Here is a 15,887-nt window from a genome sequence, read left to right as displayed (position 1 = left end):
CTCTCAACGCCTGTGGGAACGGCGGGGGGGCGGGCGGGCCCGCGTGTGTAACCGGGACGGAGGGAGGGACAGACATACGGCCGCCGCGCGGCGGGGTCACCTTGGCCCGGGCTTCTCCCGCCGAGGGGGGCGGGGCCTCTGTTCATCGCCCCGCCCCTCCCCCGCGTCACCGCCGCGGCAGCCAATCCTCTGCGGGCGGCGGCCGCTCTCCCAGGGTGCCGCGCGGCGGCCCGGCGCCCCCTGCGCGCGCAGGCGCGGCGGGCGGGGGGGAGGCATGGCGGTGGCGCTGGCGCTGCTGGGCCGGGCCGCGGCCCTTCTCGCCGGCGGGCAGCGGCTCCTCAGGTGCGGGCGGGAGGGGACGGGGGCTGCGGGACGGGGGCCGCGCCTCCTGGGCGGGACGGCGCGTCCGGCCTCCCTCGCGCCGGCGCTGGGCCTCCCGTGAGGCGTTGCGGCGCGGCGCGGCGCGGCGGGCGCTGTGGCGGTAACCGGCGGTGCCGTTGTCGTTGCGTGCAGGGGCTGCGGCGTCGGCGGCTCGGCGGAGAAGTGCCTCTCCAGGGGGATCAGTTCGGATGAGCGCCCGAAGCGGCCCCTGACGGCCTATTTCCGTTTCCTGAAAGAGAATCATTCTGCTTTCAGGCAAAAAAACCCAGGTACGAGGTCCGAGGGGAGTGAGGCGCGGGAGGCTGGCTCGCGGTTGGCTTAGTTTTGCGTTTAGAAATAGAGAGTCGTGACACGTCAGGTGTGCCAGAGGCGGCGTTGTAAGGCTGCCGCCGCCTCAGATACACACGGTCTTCTCCCTCCGGAGTGGGTGATTTGAAAAGAAAACTGGAACAAAGCATTGCTTTGTAAAACTGAACGTCATGAAGTAACCGAAGCTGATGAAAAACTAAACCCTGATTTCAGGAGACCCAAACCGTCTTTTTATCCGTAGCATACCACAACTAAATTCAGTATTGCCGTACTTGGTACCTGCGCATGCATTAGCCTATTAATAACTCAAAAAAGTGAACGTTTGTGTGTAACTTTAAAAACGTTTGAAGAAAGAACTCACCGGGGCAATAAGCGTTAACAATGATTTGTGTTTTTTACTGATTTTTAAATCCGTACATGTCTGAAGTACACTATTGTTGATATAACAACCTGTATGTGTTTCTATTGTGATGCTTAGTAATTTAAAAACTACATGTATTGGATTGCCTCAGTGTGTATGGGATAAAAAGTAAATGTATTTAGAGAAAAATGGTTTTCTGTGAATATGTTTAATTTATTATCAAAAACATCATTTATAGGTAGTGCAGTCACTCTTGTCAGAGAGCAGCAAAATGGAAAGCTGTGCTGACTTTAAAAATACTGTTGAATGTTTAAATGTTTAAAGAACTATGGTCATATTGGGCAAGTCATGAGGTAAATTTAAGTAGGGAAAACCATTTGATATCCTATTTTGCTTGGTAGTTCAAGAGTTCAACACTCTGAAACGTTGAGAACTGAACTTGCAGAGCTTCTTGTAGTTAGGTGCCACACCAGTGTTTTCCACATGTTTCCAAAATTCTCATAATCTCCAAATAAATGTACTGTCTCTCATGCTAATTGAGAATTTTGGGCTTTCTTGTTCCAGTAGAGGTAACGTTCAAAAGTAACCTGATAATTTATTTGTTTTCTTTTGTCATTGGCAAAGCATCGTGTTTTCAGAGGTTTTAAGATTGGTATACTTGCACTAAAAACTCCCCATCTGTCTTGTTTTTCCACAGTTCTGGAAGTCAGGTTACTGATAAGAGCTTAGTTCTGCTTTTCCACTGTTGAGATGGCTGAACTTGGCATTTGAGTTGGGAGAGAGGAAGATCTATTTTTCCTTTGTGAAGCAGAGGGGAAGCTTGTAAAGGATTTTTCAAGAAAAGAAAAGCTTATATCCTCTTTCTACCACCTTTGGGGTTTTTTTATTTGTTTGGTTGGGTTTTTTTCCCCTTCACAAATTCAGGTTGGGCTGGAAACCTCATCAATTGACCGTAGTGCAAGGGCCAGAGTCGAAGGCAGTCAGCTGAAAATCAAAGCAGATTGAAGTCACTGTAATTTTGTTTGTGGGAAAAGGAAAATATTTCTTCTTTAACCTTACTTCTGTTGAATAATATTGTAAATAAAGGACTTTATTTTAATAAAGATCAAGCATATGTGCTATATCAGGTGGATAAGGTCACATTATATGTGCTTTGAAGAATCCAGCCGATTCTTTTTGCCAAAAAACTGAGAACTGGAAATTTTACTTTTGGTTTCTTCCCCGGCCCCCCTCCAAGTTCAGACCATCTTGCATTGTATAGAAAAGGATCCAGCTCAAAAGAAAAAAAAATGAAACTGTTGTGGAGTGGTAATAGTGGTCTGTCTTGAAATGGTGCTTCAGTTTATAACTGCATGTTTCATTTGAGTTTGAACCAAGAGCAGGGACTCTTCTCCCCTCCCCCCCCAATATTACAGTTCCCTTTAACTGCCACAGTAAGTTAGTTTTATGAAAGAGGAAAACATATTTATACAGGAAAAAGATACTAGTGACAGCTTTCCTTGGGAAAAATTGAAGAAGCTTACTAAAGATACCATATTGATCTTTATTTTCTTGGTTTCTAATTTGAATGTACAGAAATGAGCAACATGGAGCTGGTTAAAAAAATAGCAGGTGCTTGGAAGGAGTTACCAGCATCACAGAAGCAGGTAAGTTTGTATCTTTGCCCTTTTTCGTGTTGTGGTTTTTTTTGCTGTTGGTTCTTTTGTTGCGTACAAAATACTTGCATACAAAGGTTCAGACATAAAAACAATTCTGAAGAGAATTGGGAGCTTTGAAGTACTCAGGGGAAGATACTTTGATACTTCTACACATGCCCGCCCTTTTAGTATTTTTAATCTGTTGCTAGAGAAACAATGAGACAGATCTCACTCTATGTGACTGCAGGGCCGGGAACCAATATCTCATTTCTTCATGAATGGTAATTATATATGTACACATTACATGCATAGTAAGTATTGTAAAGTTGTTCTGCTTTCATATGCATAAACTAGGTGAAACTTCAGTCAGTTTTGATGAAAGGACCAACTTTTTTTTTCTACAGATTAGGTAGTAACCAGAGACGTAACTTACAGGTAACTTTCTTTAAGTTTCATCAAGTAAACTTTTTGTCAGAGGGAGTGTCTGTAAGAGTGGCAGTTTTGAGGGATAATGTAAAACAACTCTATGAATTGCTAATCATTGCTGTGCCATTATAAGTGCCATTTATAGCAAAGTAATGATTGTTCTTCCTTGATTGCAGTTAGCAATTAGATCCAGTTAGGAACTAATTGCCGTTTTCTAGCTAATGCAATATCTTTGTTCAATAGAATTCAAGTGCTCTTACATCCCTTCTGGACTTACGTTTCTATGTGCCGTAGTATAAAATACACCTTTTCATTTGTATGTCTGAAATAGAGAACAGGATGATGATTTTTCAGCTCTCCTTGGATGCGTGGTAGCCTGGCTCAGCTCCTCTTGGTGTCCTTGTACCAAGGCTATGATTTTATGATGCTTCTGTACCTGGTATTGGCCAGTGTAGGAATGTGTTTGGTGACTGGAGCACTTGTGTGCTGCGATGGGTATACACGTTTTAATCGTTTCAACCAAGCTTCAGCTTTTGCTTCTTGTATGGACGATTGTTGTTGCTTTGAGCTGCATCTGAAGATTCAGCCAACGTTACCAGATTAACTAAGATGATTCATGGGAAAGAGCCCAGGTTTTGAATCTGAGTTCTTCTGAATCCATTTTGCTAATCAAGCAGACCTGAAATTGCTACTTTACTTTAAAAATCTCATGTTCCAGGATAGTCTGTAATTTTTTTTATTGATAGATTAGAAGTGTTAGCTTGTTTAATGGTCAAGTGCATGGAGCTGAGAAAACAAGCTGGCTAAAGCTGGGAGGAGGTGGCAGGGTGGGATTAACAGGGCTTGCTTCTACAACTAGAGGAATACCAGACAATGCAGACTACTGAAATTTTCAGCAATAGCTTAGGGTTTTTATAGAAATATCTTTCCTACCTAGATGTAGGTTTGGGTTTGGGGATTTTTTTGGTTGGGGGTTTTTTGTGTGGTGGTTTGGTTGTTTTTTCTTTTTTTTTTTGTAAGTTGCAGTGACACTGACATTGGAATATGTCAGAATTAGTGTGTTAAAAGTCCATTTATCTTTTTCAGTCATTTTAAAGGCACCATGCTTATCTCGGTGAATACATCTGTTTAAGGTTGGTGGTTGTTTGCATTGCAGGTTTATGAGGAAGCTAGAAAGACAGACTGGCAAAGGTATGAAGAGCAGTTGGCTGCATATAAAGCACAGCTAACTCCAGCCCAGGTGGCAGCTATGAAAGAAGAAAGGAGAAAACGGCTGGCAAAAAGAAGATCGTTCAAGGCAAAAAGGGTAAGTATTTTGAAGTTCAAGTTTCTCTTCTGTCAAGGAACCTGAAGTCTATTTGTCTAGTGTACAGAGCAGAGTTAAAGCATGTTTAGAAATACAAAAACGACTCTCAGAATAAAAAAAACCACACCACAAACCCAAAACAAAACCCAAAAAACCCCATGGACTAAAATAATTTCTTGTGTTAGCAGTCATTTTAGTGGCTTTCCTGTGCTTGAAGACCAGAACTAGCACATATCTTTGTGCTTAGAGGTAGGTTCTCTATGCTTTTTTTTTTTTTCCCTATTCCTAAAGCTGCCTGAGAAATGATAGATACTAAAAGACATTTGAACCAGCAACACTTTCTCTGGTTGGGAAGACATCCAGACATAGCTTTTCACAAAAGCCTTGTGTCTGTTTCTTCAGTGGCCCCTACAAGGTAGTAGCTGTTTGAAGTAGCCTTTTTTCCTTCCTTTCTTTGGATTCTGCCACTTTGTTACCTGTGTAGCTGCCGACGTGTTGAATTACGGCTGCATAGAGGCGCATCTGTTAGTGTCCTTTATTGACTTGTTCGTACAGATTATCTTCCCTATTCCCTTTTAGCTGGTTTATGTATAAATCCTGAGAGACAGAACCATCTATAAAGGTACAATATTATGGTTTGTCCAGTGGCAAAATCAGTTGAAGGGGTTACTTGCTGCTTGTTCATTTCTGTGAATTAAACTGCTCGTGTGACGTTGCCCTAATTGGCAAAAGTGAAATGAATTTGGTTTAAAAGGCCCCTACTTAGAGGAGGTTTTAAATCCGAATGATTCTGCTGATCCTTCTTTAAGAGTATGGCACCACAAGGAGTTTAGCTGGCATGCCTAATACCTAAGCAGATGTTAATTTGCAGCACGGAGGCTGCAGTGGGAATGTCTCAAGGCTGGAGAAAACAAGTGTAATTGCTTTCATAACTTGCTGTACTTTCCCTCTCTCACCGTCCTCCCTGTAGGCAAAGTGTTCTGATAGCAGAAACCTAGTTCTGTTTCCCTGGAAATCTGCTGGTTCTGTTCCGCCCTCTCACCTCCCAGTTAGGTATCTGCCCTCCTCTCTGCGAGCATACAGTATTTCACACCAGAGAGCCAAGCCTTGTGAAGATAATAGAAAACCTGTCGTCATGACTTTCTTACTGGGTGGAATTTAGTAACAGTCTTTGGTTTCTAGAAGACTTAGCTGAAGTAGGACTCAGTTTAAAATGCCTTTTCTTATATCTGTAAAAATTCAAGTTGTTGGCTTTTCTTAATTTAGTTGAGCACTAGTCCTGACAAGTGAGAGCATCTTGACATACAGTCCAGTTTACAGAATAAAACACCAAAAAATGAATTTGAGTCTTATTTTTGTATAGAATATGAAGACAAATGGTAAGTTTAGCTTTGGAAAAAAAGTACGCTTGGTAGACTGAATAACTTTTCTTGTCGTTTTTAAAGGAATTGACTGTGCTTGGAAAACCTAAAAGACCTCGTAGCGGCTTTAACATTTTTGTGTCAGAAAACTTTCAAGAAAGTGAGGGAATTTCACCTGCGGTAAGCCAAGAACGATTGTCCTTTACAATAGATCTGTTGTATTTAGAAAATCTGTTCTAGATTCTGTCATTTTCAAAGAAACCGTTCAATAGTTCATTTTGCTTTGCTTTGCTTAGGTTGGGTTTTTTTTTAGGCTGCAGTGATCTGGCTATATTGCTGGTGGCATGTCCTATATAAACTGCTGTGTGGGTATGCAGACTTGAAGTATTTGCACTATTTTTTGCACTTCAGTGTTACAGACGTCATCTGTTCCTTCTGTAAGGAGAGAATTCTACTTTTCTTTGTTTCGGTATAGAAATACATTAGTTTTTCAAGTGGTTGTGGTGGTCTGCTACCATTTCTGTAGTAGAGGTTATTGTACCTCCTGTAGTGCAGTCGTTATGGCACATGCAAGAGTCCCTCAGCAAAGTCACAAGTTCAGCACCAAACTGCACTTTGGGGTAATTTAAGTTACACTGGTGGATTACAGCACTTGAAGCACTGGAGACCTCCCCTGTATGCCTGATGTGTTCCTTACCCTATGCATTTAGTCAGTAAATCAGGATGATGGAAATACTTTGTTCCTCAGTTTTCTATGTACAGGGCAGGCATCTCCAGTCAGCTGAGGCCCGGTTTGACACACACACGGCAAAACACTCCTGAAGTGGCACAAAGTTTCCTGTGAACATGGTTAATACTTGTGTGGGCTTGGCTTAAGTTAGGGCGTGGTTTAAATGAAACCAGTATGCGAAGCGAGATGTAGTCATGTTGCTATAAATCAGCTCAGCAGTTCTGCCTGCCTGCTTTCGTGGCAGGCTAAGTAACTTAAGCAGCTTCGCGCTTCTGTTGCCTGCAAGTGTGGCTCACATGATGCCCAGCAACTCGTTGAACCGTACTGTTTATTATTTACCTACATTAAGGGGGGGGGTTATTAAGCACATGTGACTTTGCTTTTCTACATTGGTTTATGCTTGGCTTTCTCTAGTGTGGCATTCATCTGTAACCCTCTGCGGTCACTCTACTGTTAAAATAATCCTAATGTATTGCATATTCTATATCCTGTAGGCAAAGATGAAGCAATTATTTGATGCATGGCGAAAACTGTCCACTTCTCAAAAGCAGGTATGTCAGTGGATTTTGATAAGTCTCTGATCTAATAGGAAAATTACAAACTTGAGTAAAAATTAATAAATTCATACAAAATCTTGAACTCGGTTGTTCAAAATATGATACTGAGGAAAATACTCTGAGATTATATTTATGCGTCTTGAAAAAAGATTGCCATTACTTTTATTCCAGTAGTGACCATTTCTTTCACAGTGTTTATGAAATGTGAGTGAGTGGGATAGGATGGGAGTTCTGTATGCCTGAAAATGGACATGGAGTGGCATCTTGTGGCACCGTGGCAGTACTTGGGGGTGTTGGTTGATGAGAAACTCAACATGACCCAGCAGTGTGCACTTGCAGCCCAGAAAACCAACCGTCTCCTGGGCTGCATCAAAAGAAGCATGACCAGTGGGTCGAGGGAGGGCATTCTGCCCATTTACTCGGCTCTCATGAGACCCCACCTGGAGCCCTGCGTCCAGCTCTGGGGCCCCCAAGATAGGAAGGACATGGACCTGTTGGAGCAAGTCCAGAGGAGGGCCACAAAGATGGTCAGAGGGCTGGAGCACCTCTGCTATGAGGACAGGCTGAGAGAGTTGAGGTGGTTCAGCCTGGAGAAGAGAAGGCTCCGGGGACACCTTATTGCAGCCTTCCAGTGCCTGAAGGGGGCCTACAGGAAAGCTGGAGAGGGACTTTTTACAAGGGCATGTAGTGATAGGATGAGAGGTAATGGTTTTAAACTGAAAGAGGGTAGATTTAGATTAGATATAAGGAAGAAATTCTTTACTCGGAGGGTGGTGAGGCCCTGGAACAGGTTGCTCAGAGAAGCTGTGGATGCTTCATCCCTGGAAGTGTTAAAGGCCAGGTTGGATGGGGCTTTGAGCAACCTGGTCTAGTGAAAGGTGTCTCTGCCCATGGCAGGGAGGTTGGAACCAGGTGGTCTTTAAGGTTCCTTGCAACCCAAACCATCTAGGGAGGAAGGTGGAATTATTTACAACAATTTGATTATTTTTTTTCCTAATAATCTATAATATTTTTAAGTGCCAGCATAGTAATTTGCTGCTCGTGTAAAGACTTTCGACAGGTAAAAGCAACAGAAATCTACAAGTGATGAGCGCACAGTAATTTATTAACTTTGGTTGTCTTGGGGATAGTTTTCTGCCAGCTTTCTCAGTGTATTGAAATACGAACCTGCAGATGGGTATGTGAAAATCAGAGTGGTGCTATAGTGAAACCTAAACAAAACCTCCAGATTTTCAAGTATTGTGTACCTTACTGTCCTTCCTCCTGACTGCCCTTCTTCCAGATTGTTTTGAATGCGTACTTAGAACATGCACTAGGTTCATGTTTTTTCTGTAGAAAAAGAAGTTGAAATAGTTGTGCAGAAATAGCTATTCCAGTTCCTTGCATAAGCCAGCTCTTTCAAACTAGTACTCAAAAAAAAGCCTTAGCTGTCAGTAGTAATACTGAATAAACTTCCTCTTCAGGAACGGCCATCTGTTGACGTAACCATAGTTCAATGCTAAGGTTTTGTATTTTTGTGCAAGTTTGATGTGGTTTGACTTTTCTGGAGGTGAAAGTGAACGCCTGGGATGCGCGCTGCACAGGTCTTGTAGTAAGTGACGTTTGTATGAAAGGGGAGGATGTGACATGGCGGTTATCCTGACAAACTGTTGATACCTGATTTTCTTCCAGCCGTACCTGCAGCTTGCCGAAGATGATAAGGTTCGGTATGAGAATGAAATGAAGTCATGGGAAGCAAAAATGGTGGAACTTGGACGTGAAGACCTGATACGTTCCAGAAAGCAAAGGCCAAAAAAGAAAAATGCTGAAACTGCAAAGAAAGCTGAAACAGGCAAAGCTTCCTCACATGAAAACAAGGCAAAATTAAAGTTGAAAAAATCGGAAGAATAAAATCATTAAGTATTTTATATTTAATGCCCTTCGGTTGTCATGTCTTTATCCTGCTGCGTTAATGGCGCCGTCAGCATTAGCACTGAAATTTGGAAAACCCATAAAGGGCCCACTGGAGAAGCAGAAAAGGTGATCAGGTAAGAGAGGATTCAGGGTCTCCGAACTGAATCTGACTGAAATAATCACTGCAGGTGTAGCCAGAACTGTGCGACAATAACCGGTTAATCAAGCTGTGAATAGTAATACTCACTGACATCAGCAGAGCTCTCCAATAACGGTAGATAACAGCTAGCTTTTATAAGATATTTTTTTATGAAAGCAAGGATATTCTACAATGTTACCATCTAAATTCTGTAAATAAGAGCTGAAATCTGAGTTAATGCTGCTGTGTTTTATTCCCTCCATGGTGTTGGTAGTGAAGGGAAATGTTCTACATTTCAACAAAAGGCACAAGAAATGTAAAATACTAATTTCTGTTTTATGCATCTGTCTTTTTGTACGTATGAATCTGTGTGTACCACTTATGTTGCATTTAATTAAAGACCACATGAGTTTTGTATAAACATATCTTTATTGGACTTTTATTCCCTGGTTTTGTTTGGATACATGCAAAACACTTTAGCCTTCCTGTTGTCACATTTGGGACAGCCTGGAAGGAAAAAAATGTGTGAACTGTTAGAACTTTGGGTTTTGATTTAATAAATACAGGTATTTTGAAGAGCTGCTTGGTTTTTTTTTCGTGGGGTCTGTGTGTCTTAATGAAAGTCTCATACGTATTTTTGAGCATTTGTATTTTTAGGGGGAAGGTAAGCTTTTGCGGTAGTCGGTGGATTTCAAAGTGACCCACAAAGCTTATTGTTTATCAGTGGAAAGCCAAATAGGAGTCCCTTGCCTTTTTTTTTTTTTTTTTTTTTTTTTAATTTACGGAGCGGTTGGAGCGGGTTACGAACGCCGAGGGCGCGCGTTTCCCTCAGCGGCGGGCCGCCGGCCCCGCGCATGCGCGCCCCCGCCGGCCGCCCAACTCTCGCGAGAGGCGGGCGGGGCGCGGCGGCGGTTGGCGCTCTGGGGCCGGCGGGCGCGGGCGGGGGCGGCGCCGCGGCGTTGGCGGGATGGGGCTGCTGGAGCAGTGCGCGGCCGCCTTCGGCTCCCCCGACCTCTACCGCGTCCTGGGCGTCCGCCGGGAGGCCTCGCCCCAGGAGATCCGCCGCGGCTACCACCGCGCCTCGCTCCGCGTACACCCCGACCGCGCCGAGCCCGATGCCAAGGAGGAGGCGACGCGGCGGTTCCAGGTGAGCGCGGGCGGGCGGGCGGCGGTGGCGGCCCCTGGCTGACTGACCGACCGACCGACCGGCTCCCGTGTCCCCGCAGATCCTGGGCAAGGCGTACGCCGTCCTGAGCGACGCGGAGCAGCGGGCCGTGTACGATGAGCAGGGCACGGTGGACGAGGAGGGCGAGGCGCTGAGGGGCGAGCGGGACTGGCAGGAGTACTGGCGGCTGCTCTTCAAGAAGGTGAGAGCCGGGCCGGGGGCCGGGGTCTGGGAAGCGGCGGCGGGGCCGTGCGGGGCTCCCCTCAGCGGGACGGCAAGCCCGCCGGCGAGGGGAAGCCCGCTGCCTCGGAGTTGGAGCCGTGCGTCCCTTACGAGCTTTGTGTAAAACACGGGGCGTTTTGTTTATGCTGTCTCTTAAATCCTTCTGGTGAGTAAATTCTGTAACTGAAGAAGCGTCACCTCTTTGCTTCAGATCACGGTAAAAGATATCCAAGACTTCGAAAAGAGCTATAAAGATTCAGAAGAAGAGCTAGCTGATATTAAAGCAGCGTACATGGACTTTGAGGGTGACATGGACAGAATAATGGAGTCTGTGTTGTGTGTGGACTATACAGATGAACCAAGAATACGGAAAATCATAGAAAAAGCCATTGACTCTGGAGAAGTCCCATCCTACAAAGGCTTTGTGAAAGAGTCTAAGCAGAAAATGATCGCAAGGAAAAGGCGGGTAAGTTACATCAATTGGGGACCAAAGGGAAACATTATTTATTATAAGCTTTTAATCTCCCCTGATAGAAGTAAATGAAACTGTTCTTAAGACACGCTTGCCACAGGATTGCTGGGTTACAGATCTTGCTCAGTATCTTTGACTTTCACATTTGGTCACCAGTGTTTTCCACCCCCACCCCCCCCAAGTTGTTGTGAAAGGCTTTTGAGTGGTAATAGGCCGTTGCTTATTACTTCTTTATTTCGTTATTATATACAATGGCTTATTACAGTTTAGCATATCCCTGCGTTTATTTACAAAGCTGTGAGTTGCTGGAGTTAAGAAGCGGACATGGGGTGGAAATATATTATGCTTGCCTTTTGGCAAGTGTGAAATAACATTCTGGACTGAATGGACCTCTTCTCTAACCTGGGTTGGTTTTGGTTTGGTTTTGTTTTTTTTTTTTGGACACTTCATACAATATGTTATATGCACATCCCAGTAATGTTTCTCCAATGTAAGAAAATGTAATAGCTGCTAAGACAAAAAAAAAGCGTGGCTGCGGGGAACAGGGATGGGGGTGGACATCTCATCACGTTCAGCATTGTGAAACAACAAAAAACTCTCTTGCTCTGCTAAATGCCAGAACCAGAATGGGCCTCCTCTTTGCCTGATCTCTCATCTGTGGCCAAACTTGGAAACCGTTTGTGTTTCCTTGCAGCTATTTATATACAGATGCAAAATAAAGTGTTTGGTAACTACTATAAGACTTTGTCAAATAATGTGCAAAATACTTTTTAAAAAACTAGTTTGCTATTTCAGGCAGAAAAAGAAGCCAGAGAGGCAGAAAAGACTAAAGATGAACTGGGCCTTGGTGGAGAAGATGACTTGAAAGCGCTGATTCAAGTAAGGCTTTTTGTATCTGTTGAAGGTAATTATGTTACTGGCTTATAATTGTGTTTTCCCTGAGCATCTTTGTATTTTGGATCCTTGCAACTCTTCTGAGTTCCTGAGGTTAAAATCTGACCTTAATGTTAACTACCTATGGACTTTAATAGCCAGTGTGCGGTATGGATTTTATTACCTGTGTCTTTTTAAAAATTAACAAAGTTACTCTAATATGCTTATCCTTACTGCATACACAATCAAAATATTTAACTTCCAGTTTTAGGCAGTTAGACAAGGAGTGTTAATGATTCTTTCTTTCTGAGGGATTCCACGAGGATGTGGAAGTTGATCGGTCTTACTCGTTTGCTTTTTTATCTTGGGGACTGAGGAAAGAAGCATACTGTTTACGTTCTACTTCTCGGAATGTTTTCTGTTTCTTATTGTCCAGTTGGGCTTCCTAGAATGTTCATGCTTAATCATTCCTCAAATTCTAATAGAGTTTTGGGTCTAAACTAGAAATTGCTTTTCTTTTTCTCGCCTTATGTCATGATTTTTTTTATAGCCACTCTTTATATTTGTCATGATACTTCTGGAAGTTAGGTACAGAGCCTAGAGTACACAAGTAGGCTTTTGCTTGACAGTATTATGCCTCCTGTAGCTTGTGTTCCCTGTTTAATCTATTCCAAGATTTTATGTAGCTAACTAACGTGAATAGAATAATCTGCATTCAGAAGTAGTAAAAGTTTTTGATTTTGTTTTCCCCTCCCACAGAGCAGAAATAAAGATCGGAAAAAGGAAATGGATGACTTTTTGGCCCACCTGGAAGCAAAATACGGGAATAATGCTAAAAAAGGAGGAAAGAAGACTGCAGCCAAGAAAGGAAAGAAATAAAGAACTGTGCAGGCTGAAATATCGGGTATAGTTTTGTATGGGAACATGTGGATTTAGGAGAATTTCAGAGTTTCTCTGGGCTAGTGTTTTCGAGTGTGTGTGCATCAACTTGCTGTGACTGGGAGGTATGATGCAGAACATCCGCTATGAACAAGAAAGACAAAGCATTCTGGTGCTACTGTTAAAAATCCTTCGGGTGCTCTTCAGTTAAGATCAAACAGATTCTTGACTAAAAGTTTTGTTACAGTAAGGAAGCAGTGTGATGCTTGGGATGCCTGGGTGTTCATTAAACTTGTGTTGAAGCACCTTCCTTCCCAACACCTAACGGGTAGTGGTACAGCTGATGGTGGAACACTCTAATCCCCCACCTTTGAGAGTCTTCAGTGCTGGTTCCTGTGGCTTCTGAGTGAGAAACCTGATCTTTTTGCGAGTCACACGTTTCTTTTGTAACAAACCACCTGCTGTTTTTAAAGGTCTTTGCACTTCAGCTCAACAGGCGTTTTTTCAGATATTCCATTGGTTTTATAAAGATACTTCGGGAAATTGCAGATTTAATAAAGGAACGGTTTTTGCAGAATTCTGTGCTATGTTGCTTCCCCAGCCCTCTCTACATTTGCTAAGTAGCTTTTCAAACTGATTGTGTTGACTCTTCTGATTTAAGTCAAGTAAATACTACATACTTCTATAGCAGCTGAAAATATGGCTATATTGTTAACTGTGGCGTTGGTGCTGGTGATGCTACATTAGATGAAAGGGCCATCTAGTGTTTGGTTAGTTTGATTGCTTGCAGATGCCCTGGGCAGAATATGAGACTGCAGCATGTACGTGACTATGCAGAAATTCTCTAACACGCTGCGGTGAGGTAATAAACAGAGTCAGTTCTGTGTATTTCTAGGCTTCGTGATGTCTCGCGACAAGGCGTTCCAAGGCTTAGAAATGTATTGTGTGTTACTTCAATAGCATCACAGTCAAGTCTGCTGTAGGATGGTAGTGATTAGCTACTTCCTTGTATTTGTCAACAGTTCTGTTACTTCAGAAGCGAATTATTTCTGTAAGATGTGCAAATACTTTGAAGGTTTTTGCTTCAGCTGTTTGTAAACCACTTGATGTAGTGTGCAGGGGCATGAATTTGAAGGGTAACTAGCTTTCAACTTACTATAGCTCAAAGGAATGAGGCTGGCCTTATTTTGTGGATCATTTTTCAAAGGCTTATGAGCCACAAGGTGAACACTTACTTTTGAGTTGAAGGTCCTCACTGCTTCAGTGATAGCATTCAGGAACTGACTATTTTATTAAATGGCTTCCTGGGGGGAAGCTAGAGGTAGAATGGTAACTCTGTTCCCTTTCACTTGGCTGCTTTCAAAAATTATCCTGATTCTGAGGGAGTACAGCATATCATATTCTGTTGCATAGCACATGACTTGAACGCTGCTCTTACTGTACAAAACAGATAGATAACAGCCCAGGAGAAGTCTCTGGTGTCAACCGTTTGTACAGAAACCAAAAATTACTTTATGATGAGACTGCTTTCACTGTTTGTTAAAACAGTGACTCCTCTAGGCTATAAAATACTACATTATGGTACTAGAAGTCTATTCAAGTGTATTTGTATATTTTTGTAACTCTTATGCACAAGTGCTACAGAACACTAACTTGGTCCCTGAGGAATGGCACTGATATAAATGGGATGCTTATCTCCAGTTAGCTTGAGATAACTAAATGACACACTGTACAATGGTCCAGTAGTCTTAGCTGTTAAGAGAAACTGTATTTTGAAGGGGTTTAATGAATGGACGCCTCTCTTTAGCATCAATTTATCTCTATGCAAACTTAAGAGATTTAGATTGAGACTGGAGTGGTTGTTTTTTTTTTTCACCTCTAGAAATGCAAAGGGAAGTTAACCCAGCTACATTTGTACACTTCTGTTTTGCTTTCTTTTCCCTTCTTTTTGATTAGAGCATGCTTGGATCAACTGGACTCAAGAACTTCAATATTGATTAAAAATTATTAGCTGTTCTGTAGGTACCACTAACATTTGATAGATTTCATAACTTAGAATGGGGAAGTAGGAGCCACTTCATAAAGAATACTGACAGGTTTTTTTCCATTATGAATTGTAATTTGAAAAACATTAATAAGGAAATTTAGAAAAAAGTGCTCTTTAATTGGATTGTAAAGGAACAACTGTTTTCATGCAGTGTCCTAACTGTGTTAAAATACAGTAGTGGTTGTCTTCACCTTGTCTTTACACTTACTTGTAGTCTGGCGCTTACTGCTTGGGAGTAAGACCTTCAACTAATCAGTTATTTTGAGAACCTTGTACTTCATGTTCTCGTCTTATCTGGAGCCACAAGGGCAACTGCAGCTAATACCTCCGGTACATCTGTCACACAGTGCAGAACACATCTACTAAAAGCTATGTTGGATCTGCGGGTTGTGGAACTTCATGGTGGAGTGCAGAAATCTTGTATAAGTACAGGTATTTTTAGAAAGGGAGACTGAACGATTCTGTGACATTACCATAAAATATCTCAGCAGGAAGACAATGTACTTTCTTTGAATACTGTCCAGAACTACTTGCAGTAAGAGACTCCTTTTTGCCTCTTAAACCTTCTTCAGTCACTGAGGAAGAGGTATAAGTATATAACACAGGAAGAGTCAGTGGTGTGCAACCCTTGAAGCTGTCAGCTCTGTTCATCTGGTTTGCTACCTTAGTTTTACACAACTGTGTTAATATCCGCTGCAATTACTACAGGATTCACAACTTGCCTGAGTTGTAGAAGCAGTATCGTGTGCAGTGCTTGCTTTTGGATACTATAATATTGCTTTAAACATATAAATATAGCTTTAAACATTTAAATTACTACTGCTATGGAAAACCTGATTAATCTGTAGAGCTAACAGAAAAATCAGCAGGTTCTGCAGCACCTGCCTGTAACAACATGAACCAGTAACAAGCCAGTAATGGGAAAACAGCAATGACTGAGAGCATTTGCTAGATTTTCTAGGAGTTAGGCGTTACTGCCCACTGGAATATATTCACCCTTCCACTGGAGTATAACTTTCTCTACTGCTAGAAAATGGAATGTTTAAGTATACTCCTTCTAATCTTTGGCAGCTGCTTCTTAGATTTATATAAAAATAATATTCATAAGGAAGGGTGTTTGAAAACTCTG

The 15,887-nt window shown here is 42.7% G+C and overlaps 2 protein-coding genes across 3 annotated transcripts; both read left to right on the top strand.

Moving 5' to 3' along the window:
* Positions 1-242: 242 nt before the first annotated feature.
* On the top strand, positions 243-9,646 carry TFAM (transcription factor A, mitochondrial). The gene is made up of 7 exons (XM_082309452.1): positions 243-342; positions 514-650; positions 2,627-2,697; positions 4,271-4,420; positions 5,866-5,961; positions 7,006-7,062; positions 8,740-9,646. Exons 1-7 carry the CDS (start codon positions 275-277, stop codon positions 8,956-8,958), a joined length of 798 nt encoding a protein of 265 aa, XP_082165578.1. The 5' UTR covers positions 243-274; the 3' UTR covers positions 8,959-9,646.
* Positions 9,647-10,037: 391 nt separating this feature from the next.
* Positions 10,038-12,711, top strand: DNAJC9 (DnaJ heat shock protein family (Hsp40) member C9; the record flags this gene model as incomplete). Of its 2 annotated transcripts, none has more annotated exons than XM_082308273.1 (5): positions 10,038-10,247; positions 10,327-10,467; positions 10,699-10,953; positions 11,755-11,838; positions 12,592-12,711. In XM_082308273.1, the coding sequence occupies exons 1-5, from the start codon at positions 10,068-10,070 to the stop codon at positions 12,709-12,711; spliced, it is 780 nt and encodes a 259-aa protein (XP_082164399.1). In that variant the 5' UTR covers positions 10,038-10,067. The 2 variants fall into 2 exon arrangements, with proteins under 2 accessions (XP_082164399.1, XP_082164400.1); XM_082308274.1 differs by having other exon boundaries at positions 11,755-11,863; positions 12,592-12,707.
* Between the last annotated feature and the right edge of the window lie 3,176 nt (positions 12,712-15,887).

Source organism: Platalea leucorodia, assembly GCF_965183815.1.
Source record: "Platalea leucorodia genome assembly, chromosome: 4".
NCBI classification, from domain to species: domain Eukaryota; kingdom Metazoa; phylum Chordata; class Aves; order Pelecaniformes; family Threskiornithidae; genus Platalea; species Platalea leucorodia.
This window is presented reverse-complemented; position numbering and strand designations above follow the sequence as displayed.